The sequence below is a fragment of the Nuphar pumila genome, chromosome 16 (genome assembly GCF_984573655.1).
Source record: "Nuphar pumila chromosome 16, dmNupPumi1.hap1.1, whole genome shotgun sequence".
NCBI lineage: Eukaryota > Viridiplantae > Streptophyta > Magnoliopsida > Nymphaeales > Nymphaeaceae > Nuphar > Nuphar pumila.
Genome location: NC_143264.1, coordinates 459,258 through 471,504, shown reverse-complemented (window position 1 = coordinate 471,504; position 12,247 = coordinate 459,258). Strand labels below are relative to the sequence as shown.

The following is a 12,247-nucleotide window of genomic DNA, read 5'->3' as shown; positions in this document are numbered from 1 at the left end:
TTTACTATTTGCATTTTGGATTCAGATTTGGATATTGCAAGATTCGGCTCGAATCTAGCTCCACGCACAAATGAGAATCGAGGAAGTGGAGGAAGGGAAGGAGGAAAGAAGAAGGAGAGGGAGAGGAGGATGGGTGGAGAAGGAAAGAGAAAGCAACGAACCAAGTCATCTTTGCGTTAATTCAAGACACTTGAAACTAAGGGGGTCGGATCTCAAATAGCTACATACATTGAAGAGTCGGATCCAGACAAAAAAATCAGAAAACCTCCAACCCAAATCTGGCCAGTTGGCATCCCCACTTGAAACCCTATAAATCCAAGCGTGAATTCTAAATCATCGGCGATTAAGAGAGAGAGAGATTACTAGTGACAGTACCACTTAATTGCCGTTGTGAAAGAAATCAGTGGTGACGGTGTCAAAGAGGAGTATACTAAAACCTTAATGAGTTGTTCTTTCTATGCAAATCAAACTAGGGACACAAGGAACACATTGTCTTCGTTCAGAAGAATCAAACATTGAACAAGGACAATATGTATTGTTCTAAAAAAGAATGTGTTCTATTCATGCATGGGCAAGCAGTCAAACACACCCTTATGGCATGTTTGAATGCTTGTCCAAGCTTGGATAAGATAGTGTGCCTATGACAGATAGGATACATGTCCTGTTCATGACACATTGTCCAGTTTGTCCTAGGCATGTTTTTTTATTTTTTTAAAAAGTTTCCCTGTCCTCACCATTCTAGGGGGTGACTGAAAAAAACCCATTTTGCGGATGTGTAGAACATCACAGATACACATTTGTTGTTTGATGGGGATAGTGTCCCGTGCATCCATGATGTCTCGTGTAACTTGCAAGACTCTATATCAAACACTCCCTTAATGCACATGGTGACTTTTATTGCTTGGATCACTGTTTTTAATCTCTCTCTCTCTCTCTCTCTATATATATATATATGTGTGTGTGTGGTAAATAAAAACAATTGAGGAATTTATTAGAGAAAATAGGTTAGTTGAATATATATTTTGTTTGAAGGAATTTAGAGATATTTTTTCTTGATATATATATATATATATATATATAAAGGAAAAAGAAAAATACGAGGGCTAGATACTTATAGTCCTAGCATACTCATTATCTATGAAACAAGGAATCGAGCACCTACTTTTAATCGCTAAATCTGATAGGTATAAATTCTCTAAATACTCAACCACGAACACTAATGGCTATACACAGCTCCCACATGCGACTAGCATCCCCCGTCTACCGCTCGCAAGCAAGAGAAACATCTACACGGTAAGAAAACAATTAGACACGTCAATTACACAAAAAATCCATCTATATTACTATTTTTTTTAGAATTTACAAAATCAAGAAAATGTCGGATATTATATTGTCACTGACCTCTTGATGGAGGTTTTCCTTGAGCACGTCTTCTTTGATGGGTCATTTTTCTAGACATTGTTTCATCGCTTCAACTTGACGAATCACTACATCTTGACCCTTTTGCAACTTATGCATCCTCTAAGCGGTCAATGAGACATCGTCGCTCAGTCGAAAAAACATCGCCCTCAACGATGTCACTTCTTTAGATGGATCTTGGCTTTCAATCACAATCTCTTTTGTGCTTTCTTCGCTTTTGTTTCTCGATATCGTAAACACGATCAAGACTTTGATTCTGATACCAATTGATGTAAATAGAGGAGGCTCGATTTTATAAGAAACTACATAACTACTATAAACTGTGCTACTTGCAAACAAAAGAATACGAAAACAACTTGAAAATCAATAATGTAAATAATTTAAGAAAAATATCAGAGAAAATAAAAGAAAGGAAAATGACAAATAGGTTTCATCAACAACTGAACATCTTCTCTCTCTCTCTCTCAAATAATCTATTTATAAAGAATTTTTAAATCTAATAGATCTGGATTTAAATCTGACGTGAATCTCATGCGAGCCTCCAGATTAAACCACTATCTTGGCCCCCAAGAAATGTAAGCCAGGGCGATGGGATATTGGTGACTCTCTTTCGTCCCCTCGTGCTCTTCACATACCTCTAAAGAGTGCTCGCACTTCGATTGGGTTTTCGATCCAAAACTTGGTTCATCTGAGAATCAAACCTAATATCCTCCAAAGGAGTAGTCGAGCATATCTGGATCAGGGTATCCTGAGTGATCCTGGATCCGCTCTGTACCTGCATCAGACGCTAAGAGCAGCATGAGACCGACCGACCCATTTCTTTAAAAAACGAAGGAAACTTTTGTGAATGATAAGTTCCACTGAAGCATTTCATTCATATTCTCCCACAGATTCGTATTTTGTGGAAAAAAGTAGAGATAGAAGTTGGTGGAAGCGGGAAGGGAAGGAGCCAACTAGTAATCTCATTCGTTCGGTTGGTTGGTCTCCTCTTTCTGTCGGTTTTCCCGTGCGATCCAAGATCCGCCGGCGAGGCGGATCCTTCCTCTCTTCTCTCTCGTCCAGTTTTCCCGAATTGCAGATCTCTTCTCCGCGAGTTCTGATCGTTCTCGAAATTGGGAGCGGAGCAAGCATTGCCGGTCGATGGGGATTGCGGGGTGAGAGAGAGAGAGAGAGAGAGAAGGAGAGCAAGGAAAAATGTCGGCAGGGGATTTCGGCGACCAAGCGTACCTTCTCCGATCGGTGGGACCGCCGTTGGAGCCGGATTTGGAGGCGCAGGCCGGGAGGAGGAGCATTCGGGATCTGTTGAAGCGTTTGGAGAGGGGATTGTCTAGCCGGAGGCTCAGCCGGAAGCATCTGGACAGGGAGGCCGGACCTCTCTCTCCTCTTCCTTCCTCGTCGTCTCCCTCTTCTTCTTCCGCTCCGCCACACGACGTGCTCGGAGATGGCGCTCCGCCGGAGTGGGCGCTGCTTCTCATCGGTTGCCTTCTCGGCCTCGCCACCGGTCTATGCGTCGCTGCCTTCAACCACGGGGTGAGAAAACTTTCTCTCTCTTCCTTTTCTTTTTTCACAATAATTTTCCCGTTTTCTATCGCAAATTTAATTGAAATCGGGCGATATGTTGGATTACGATCGCCAAGGCACAAGTCTTCGTGGATCTGAGGTTCTTAACTGTCCATCCAGGCCTCTTTGGTATTCTATCAAGGGAAATGATATTTGCAACGTCAATTCATAAATTCCAACACGAATGGTTTACGCTAGAGCTAGTGTTGCTTCGTGCGTTAGGCACATCCGTTTCTGGTTTAAAAACCGAGCGTTGCTTGTTCTGCTTTTGCTTTTCTGTACGTTCATGGTTGTTTTGAATACCTTAAATTCGTAGTTGGGGAGATCAGCTTCAAGAAAAGAACACGGCTATTGAGTATCGTGAAGTTTTCATGAAGAGACTGTGTCCTTCTTCATCGATTAGCGGATTCGATGGAAGAGGGATAATTACTTTGACGAATATGATGTTGTAAAATTGGATGGTGCAAGGTGGCTCAGCATTGGGAGGAGATACACAGCCAATGACCGGAAATCCTCCATGTAGAGAACGAATAGTGCAGACCGAATGATGCCGGCCAGTGAGCGCACCGGGGCCCAAATATGCAAGTGCTTGACAAGTCATTGACGACACATAAGCTGTAAGCGGAATAAGTAAATATCACTTTTGGTTTTGATACCTTCAGTATGGTGTCTGGATTGCTTTTCCAACAATACTTGTTTTGGTTTGCTTATCTAAGCAACATGAGAAGTTCCGGGAGGAAAGGAAAAGAACCATGGATGAATAAAAATACGAGTAACATCATTGAGTTGAGATATTAGAAATGCAAAAGAGGCGAGCTATCAAGCAAAAGGTCGGCCACAAGAATCGGATGTGGACATTACTCTGCTGTTCATTTCAGGGATGTTGAGTTGTCATAATATGGGATGAAAGAGTTCTGCACTTAAGTCCTGTTAGATTCGCTATTAGGCAACCCTCTCTGATTAGCCCAGTATCCAGCATCAACAAGGCAACGAGGGCCATATTAAATCATAAAAATTCAGGATGAAACCCTGCTATTTTTACCATTTTTGTAGTAAACGTTGCAAGGTCTATGCTGGATCCAATATGATTCTAGTATCCTTTGCTAGGAGTAGCATCAAAATCTGGTTGGATCCAGCTATGCTTGTGTTAAAATTTGGTTAACAGGATTCAAACGAATCAAAAAAATGGACCAAAAGAATAGGTCGGCTTCAGGTAACAATGCCAGGCCCAATGCACTGGCTGCCTTACTGTTTCTGCATTGATACAGTAAGATAAAGGGAAAAAAAGGGTGAAAGCGGTATCAGACCATCCATAGTGGGTTATGAATTATGACACGTAAAATTGAAAACTAACAAGCAATGGAGGATACCCTGGAGTAGGTAGTGTTAGAATAAGTGACAATGAGAACATAATATATGGAATTTAAGTTGATTAGGAAGGCAAATGAGAAAGGTACAAATAAGATAGGAAACCTTACAGTACCACAATATAATACATCAAAACTATGTGTCTCAAGGGAACAGGTAATTGGAGCTATCTTGAATAATAATTTGGTACTTCTCCTAAGGCATTTTAATAGCAGACTTTGGCAAACATATGCTTTTTCACTGTGCTCGATGCTGGGCAGCAAAGAAGCAACAAGAACATATCATTCTTATGGCTGAGATGCATATATATTAAAATGGATAGAATCAAGAATTAGTACATTAAAATTAGCTTGTGAGTAGCAGAAATAGAATATAAAGTAATCAGTTCCGTTTGAATTGATTTTTGCATACTAGATAGAACCGAAAGCAAAGCCTAGTCTAAAAGAATGACATGACACAATTGAACAGCATAGGAATGATAACACAAAAGAAAAAGTTAAATTATTGCAAAGGAATAAGATGGATTAAACTTTTGAGGTTTTGAAGCTCAGAGACTTGAGCCTCGACTAGACTGAGCTTGACTGGGGACTCTGGCTGGTCAACCCAGCTTGACCTCCCACCAGTTCTATACTCTGCTTTTTGTTTCTAATATTCAAATTTTGTGTACTCCAAGAAAAAAATTACAAGTTTGTAGGTTGCTGCCATAGCTGCTTCTGCAGTCTCATAGAATATGTTTGTTTCTTACTTATGTGTTTTGGGGGCTTCTAGCGAGTGTTGTTTGAATTGCTCCACACTTGATTTATTTGCATGCTTTATTATGGAGCCATCTCATCTGTACTTGCTGCTAACTTTTCATATTTGCATGTCTTTTTTTGTAGGTTCATGTAATCCATGAGTGGGCTTGGGCAGGAACTCCAAATGAAGGTGCTGCTTGGCTTCGTCTGCAGAGGCTAGCTGATACATGGCATAGAATTTTGTTGATACCTGTAACTGGGGGAGTAATTGTTGGGATGATGCATAAGTTGCTTGAAATCATTGACCAAATTAACCAGTCGAGGTCTTCTCAGCGGCAAAATTTTGATTTGCTGGCTGGAGTATTTCCAACCATAAAGGCTATCCAAGCTGCTGTGACTTTAGGAACTGGTTGTTCGTTGGGCCCTGAAGGTCCAAGTGTTGATATTGGTAAATCATGTGCTCATGGGTTCTCAGAAATGATGGAAAACAACAGAGAACGAATGATAGCTTTAGTTGCAGCTGGTGCAGCTGCTGGGATTGCTTCAGGTGGGCAAGTTCTTGACTTGATTCAAATTTCTCTTAACCCAACTTGGAATCTTAATAGTTGTATAGGTTATAATGTAAAACACAAAAGTCTAAAGACTGAATAATCTTATTTTAAAGGGATGAATTGGTTGTTGTGCTTCTTCTGTATTTATTTAAGCTTCTGGACAGTGTTATGTATCTTTTGTACTGTGAGGTTGCTGACATTAATTCTGAATTATTAACTAGTATTCATCCTTTTTCCATTTAGAAGAATGTCATTTAGACCCTCAAAACCTGTTACCCTTGAATATTCTTTGAACATGTTCTTTCATTTCCTTTTTCCTCGTGTTCATTGAATAAGATGTACAATAAGTCATGTTTTCAGTTTCTCTATATGCCAGGCATTTCATGATTCTTCGCTAATTGATCAAAACCTTATTTCTTGTTTAAGTTTATGTGCTATGAATATGATTAAATTATTATTGAATACAGGATACATTCAAGGAAGCATATTTAACCATGGTCTTATATTCTCAATGCCATGCATCAAATAATGTGCAACCTACTAAAAAAAACCTTTTGGTATGTGGATAATGGGGTTGAAATAAATGGACAAGCAAAACAAGGCTTTAATGAGAGAAGCTATTGATGTGACTACTTGTGTAGCAGATTATCCGTTAGAGATATTTGTGGATTTACATTAAAGTTTCAAATGAGTTCTAGCATGATCCCTGATACGTGTAATGAGCTACTGCCTATGTGGTTGTTCTGTCACCCAATACCTTATTTGATTTCTCAGTGGAGGATTATTCTGGATCGTGGGTTAAAGTGTAAATATGTTGTAATAAAATGACCATACAAGTGTTTCTGGTTTATCTTTTGACATTCTCATTTATTTGTAGCATTTGTCTGATGCTAGAACTCATCCTTATTTCAAAACTAAAATTGTGCCAAGTCTTAGTGGGTTTTCTTGGAAACTTCTCAATTTTGAGTTATTGAGTTACTTTTGTACCGATTCCGTCACGAAGTTGCCAAAATATGACACTCCAACTTTCTAGGATAGGTTAATTCATATTGGTAAATATGCAACCGCATTGGTTGTTGTGGTGTCTTACTTTAATGGCAGTGTACTATTTCGTTATACCCTTGGATAATAATAGTCGTGCTCTTCATTTTCAGGGTTCAATGCAGCGGTTGCAGGTTGTTTCTTTGCTATTGAGACTGTACTACGACCACTTCGTGCAGAAAACTCACCTCCATTTACGACTGCAATGATAATATTGGCTTCTGTCATATCATCAACTGTGTCAAATGTTTTACTTGGAGAGAGGCCAGCTTTTATAGTGCCCACGTATGAACTCAAATCTGCTGCTGGTATTTTATCCTATTCTAACCCATCTAGCTATTATTTGATTTGTGCCTGGAGATGGACACTGTTTAGTCCATTTAGTTAAAGAAGAAACATTTTAGATAGTTTTGTCAAATATACCTAAATGATTTTGCATACTTATAATTTGTGGACTCTGGTGCCATGCCTGCAGGAGCTCATTTGTTGTATTTTTAGTGTCTCATATATTATTGTGGTAGTCAGTCATAACCTCTAAGTACTTACCTTTTGAAATTGATTAATTTGTACTCACTTAGGTGTATGTTGCTAATCGATCTATGCTATTTTTGGTTTCTTCTTTTTTTGAGGAAATGCTTTTGGTAAATGCCCACATCTTTTCATTACAGAAATTCTTTGTAAAGCATTACAGTCTGTTCCCGCATGTAAACCCTGTATGATTTTCTAGTGAATAAATGCTCAGAACTCATGATCTATGGTAGAAGTTACAGTTATTATTGAGATTGTTGCCTTTAATGAAAATTTTGAATTAATAAACAAAGGTATTTTGACCTTGATGTGTTGTAGGCTTTCAGCCTACTGGCTAATGTTGATCAGTTGGTTCATGTGATTTTCAAGGATTTATAATTTATACTTTTGCAGAACTACCTCTATACCTTATACTGGGTATGCTATGTGGTGTAGTAAGTGTGGCCTTTACTCGTTTGCTGACCTGGTTCACCAAGTGCTTCGAGTTTATCAAGGATCGTTTTGGAATTCCGGATGTTGTCTGTCCTGCATTAGGTGGCTTAGGTGCTGGGATAATAGCCCTTAGGTACCCTGGAATTTTGTATTGGGGTTTTACAAATGTTGAAGAAATCCTCCATACTGGGAAGAGTGCATCTGCCCCTGGGATCTGGTTATTGGCTCAGCTCTCAGCTGCTAAGGTAGTGGCTACTTCTCTGTGCAAGGGGTCTGGGCTTGTGGGCGGGTTGTATGCTCCTAGCCTGATGATTGGTGCTGCAGTTGGTGCTGTTTTTGGTGGATCTGCTGCAAAGATCATAAATTCAGCAATTCCTGGAAATGCTGCTGTTGCTCAGCCACAGGCTTATGCATTAGTAAGTCATTATTTAATGTTCTTCCTTACCATGATAGATTTCCGAGTATGTAATGCTTGCTTGATTGCTTCGAATTTTGATTTGTTGAGTTAATCCTATTCCTCTCATGCAGGTTGGGATGGCTGCCACATTAGCTTCAGTTTGTTCAGTTCCTTTGACTTCAGTATTGCTTCTTTTTGAGTTGACTAAGGACTACAGGATTTTGCTTCCTCTCATGGTAAATTCTTGCTTCAGAGCTTGTGATCTTTTTGAAATACATTAAACTCTTGAAGGGGATGCCTCTCCATGAATCTTACAAGCTGCTGATCAGCTTGCTTTAAATATCCTCATCCCATATATATTGTTGTGAAACCCACATGCTATAAACTTGTCAAAAAATGCTTTGAGGCATTTTTAGCTAGTCATGTATCCAACTTGCTGATAGTTAGCATGTATATTTCTCATATTTATTGTTATATTGTTGATAATTCAGTTTCAGTTTTCCTCTGGCTAATCAATACTGGACTTCCTGTCTTCTAGCAAAATGATACTAATTTGTTACTGAATATTATTGATCTGGTTTCTAATTTTCATCCAATTTTGTTGTGGAGAACTCATGCCATGAGAGAACTTGAATTGCATAAGTTGAGAAGAGATTTTGATTGCCAAATCATAGTGATGTTTATCTAAGAACGTTGTAAAGTCTTTTTCAAAAATTCTCAAGGACCAATATGGCACTCATCTTATCTGCATTGGCAGAAATATTATGTACCAATATGATTCCAAAAAGAGATGCTGTTACAATGAAAGTTCATCATTATAACATATCGTATGCAAAATTGGTGATGCCTTGTATCAATTTTCTAAAATTAAGAGAACTTATAAAATTGTACTCTTGCTTGCTTGCATCTCCATGTCTTTTTGCAGTCCGATATAAGTTAGACTCATCTAATTGAAGTTGATGTGGCATGCACCTGGTGTGGTATACAGTTGCTGCAACAGTTTTGTTCCAGTCCTCATTTTCATATACTATATGAAATTGGTGTTTAATATTCTTTTAAGCTCACTTAGTTAAACGTGGATATCCCTAAAGCTTCAAATAATGTGTTCTTCAAGCTGAACTCATTTAAAAGAGTTATAAACAGGGGGCTGTTGGATTAGCAATATGGGTTCCTTCTGTTGCAAACCAGCCAAAGGAGACTGAATCATCTGAAGCAAGGGGATCTGGACGGGCTTATACTTCCGTTTCAACTGTTGAAGACAAAAACCAGATTTCGTGGCATCGCCCAGACGGTGTAAGCAATTTGGAACTCTCTAACATAGAGAGTTCCATTGACCATGAAGCAATGAAAGAAGATGCACTCTTGGATGGTCTGAAGGTTTGATTGAATCTTTTTCACTTTTTTCAGACATTAAGTTAAATTGGTAGGACTGGAGCAGGCTACCATGAGATAGTGGCTCTTTTTCTAAAGAGATTTTGAACTGTTATATTAATGTGCCAAGATCCAATATCGAAATCATTGCAGAGGTTTTCCCTTGCTTTGTCCTTATTAGTTTTCAAATTTCTGCTGAACTTACCTGCCAAGATATGTTGAGATCTACTTCTGTTCACTTCTTAAATTTAAATCCTATAGATCCTTTTTTTTTCTCCCTTTTATGTTTTTCTTTGATCATAGACCTTGACAGGCTATAACTCCTGAATCAGGTTTCTCAAGCTATGTTGAAGAACTATGTCAAAGTATCAACAACAGAGACATTAAAAGAGACAGTAAAACTGATGCTGGAAAATCGACAAAGTTGTGCTCTTGTGGTTGATGCTGATGATCTTCTTGAGGGAATTCTTACTCTAGGTGACATACAGCGAGGAATATCCAAGACCTCCGATGGCTTAAGGGGTGATACAACAGTTTTTGCTGTATGTTTCTTTAAAGCTTTCTAGTATTAAACAAATAATTCAGAATCCAATTATGAAACTGAATCCTTCCAGATTACACAGTTGCATATTGTCATTTATGTGAATCCTACGTATTATTCTGTGGGTCTCCCTCAGAACAGAGTTCTCCCACCAAATTTCATGCACAAGAGGCTCTCCTTGGTCTTCCTTATCGGTCCACATGTCCTATCACTTCAGGAGTCAGGACTGAAGTGGTATGCCATCCCATGTCCGTCCAGTAATCTTACCATGCACGGTAGGGTTTTTGAACTAGTAATTTATTGGGCCTGCAGATGCCCAGGTTGTGCCACTCTTTCTCATTCACCCAAGATAGCTGAAAATCTTTTCCGCCCCCAGTGAAGTCAGTCTTTCCCTGCTTCAATGCCAATTTCCCTGTATTGTAGTCTTGCCCATCTACTTGTTGGTTGTTGTGAAATTTCTTTCTTTCTTTGTGGAATCCTTGTCAGATATTCAATGATAACAGCATATGTTTTCGTTTACAATGTCAATGCAGTTTATTCCCTTTGTGCAATATCTAATGGTGGGAAATACAGGTTGATAGCAGTCCTGTATCAGCTGTCTTTACTCGGGGAATACGATATCGTGGACGTGAGCGTGGGCTTCTGGTTTGCTACCCTGACACAGAACTAATTATTGCAAAAGAACTCATGGAGGCTGGTGGTATAAAACAACTGCCTGTAGTTAGGCGTGGTGGAAATGAGAGGAAAGAGCATAGACGCAGAGTTATTGCTCTCCTTTCGTATGATTCCATCTGGCACTGTGTCAGGTTAGTATTGAGGGACGCCTAGAATAAGCATGCCTAGTATCGAATGTTTGATAATCTTTCAGTTTAGTTTCAGGTTTTGCTAGCTTTAAAATCAAAATATGGTGAGAACTTAAGCTTATAGAAGGGAGTATTCATAAGATTTAATAGGACATACAACGTAGGACATTCCTGGTGTGTGTGTGTGTGTTCGATGGTAATAGATGGACATATAAAGTTCCGACATTTAGAGATGAAAAAGAAAAGGAATGGTCATGCCACTCGTGTATAAGATTTGGTTTGAGATAGGTAGAGTAGGCCAAATTTGGTGTGCTATCATTCTAAGTTTCTAACCTCCAATTTCGACCCTATATTTTCTTCCAGAGAGGAATTGGAACATCAAAAGTCCGTTTATCCACAGAGGAAAGAAGATGACATGGAGATCAGCATCAATGGTCACTGAAGGATAGAACAAGCAGGAAGTGCAATTTCTTCATTAGCCCAGAGCTTTGCAAGAAGCTGTTCTATTTTGAATTATTTCATCTGATAAAGTTGGTATTCCAAGATCTTGTGAAGTATGTATGGGCAGAGTTGCGACTTCTAGCAGGTGATCGAGACTTTTCACAGGGATGGTCCATCATGCTGGAGTCATAGTGGGTTCGTTTGGTAATTATGTCATATAGCAACTTGAGCAGTTGAAATATGCATTTTGGTTCATTTGCTGGCGCTTCACAGCTCGAATGGAGTTGCAACGTTGGTCATTAAACACCAATTTTCATCTGTAGAGACTAGAGATTAATTTCAAATAGGTTCACCCTCTCTCCATAGGCCTTTTTTTTCCCTCTTAAAAGTGTATACAGAGAATGCTTAAGGCTTGATTTCAGGTTCATAAGCTGTGTACGTGCGTATGCATTGTGATCCATGCATCTGATTTTCGTGAATTCTCTAAACCCGGACTAGGGAAGGGCTTGTACGAAAGTGGTTTTCCCCTAACTAATGCTTCTTTTATCCTATTGACATGAATTTGTTGAATTTTTTAATGGAGCTTTAAAAGGTAATTTCCCACTAATAAGCAATTGCTGAGGGGTTTTCTTGAGAGAAAAATTACAAATTTCTCGGTGAATTTCAATGTATTTTGCATGAATTCTTGATAGCTCAAACATAGTTGCCAGAGACTTTTCACAGGGATTGTACGAACGGGGTTTTCTTGTTGATGATATGAGCTTTTGGAGATTAGATATCATTTATATTATAAGAATAATGATATCATATATGCTGTGATAAAAGTAATGTTAATAAAAGGAAATGCACTAAAAATCAAAATATTGTATAATTTTACCATGTATAGCTATAGCAACAGACCAATCTCTTGAGCTACATTTTAAAGCAAAATATTGAAAGACAATAACCAAATAAACAAAAACATAAAAGACATAAAGGTTGCTTCTTGCAAGAATTTGTCTCAACTACGAGTAGGGGTGGGCAATGGGCCGAGCAGCCTTATGGGCCGAGTCTGGGTCGGC

At 38.9% G+C, this 12,247-nt stretch overlaps 1 protein-coding gene across 2 annotated transcripts; it reads left to right on the top strand.

Moving 5' to 3' along the window:
• Positions 1-2,488: 2,488 nt before the first annotated feature.
• Positions 2,489-11,751, top strand: LOC149812580 (chloride channel protein CLC-f-like). Of its 2 annotated transcripts, XM_089991353.1 has the most exons (9): positions 2,489-2,949; positions 5,226-5,628; positions 6,787-6,981; positions 7,595-8,049; positions 8,162-8,266; positions 9,174-9,407; positions 9,734-9,943; positions 10,516-10,748; positions 11,109-11,751. In XM_089991353.1, the coding sequence occupies exons 1-9, from the start codon at positions 2,614-2,616 to the stop codon at positions 11,185-11,187; spliced, it is 2,250 nt and encodes a 749-aa protein (XP_089847479.1). In that variant the 5' UTR covers positions 2,489-2,613; the 3' UTR covers positions 11,188-11,751. The 2 variants fall into 2 exon arrangements, with proteins under 2 accessions (XP_089847479.1, XP_089847480.1); XM_089991354.1 differs by lacking the exon at positions 10,516-10,748 and having other exon boundaries at positions 11,109-11,293.
• Positions 11,752-12,247: the final 496 nt, after the last annotated feature.

Excerpts from the sequence above, each read along its gene's own strand:
- LOC149812580 (XM_089991353.1), top strand. The coding sequence starts at position 2,614 with ATGTCGGCAGGGGATTTCGGCGACCAAGCGTACCTTCTCCGATCGGTG. Across the intron at positions 2,950-5,225 it reads TCGCTGCCTTCAACCACGGG|GTTCATGTAATCCATGAGTG; the intron begins GTGAGAAAACTT and ends CTTTTTTTGTAG. Across the intron at positions 6,982-7,594 it reads TGAACTCAAATCTGCTGCTG|AACTACCTCTATACCTTATA; the intron begins GTATTTTATCCT and ends ATACTTTTGCAG.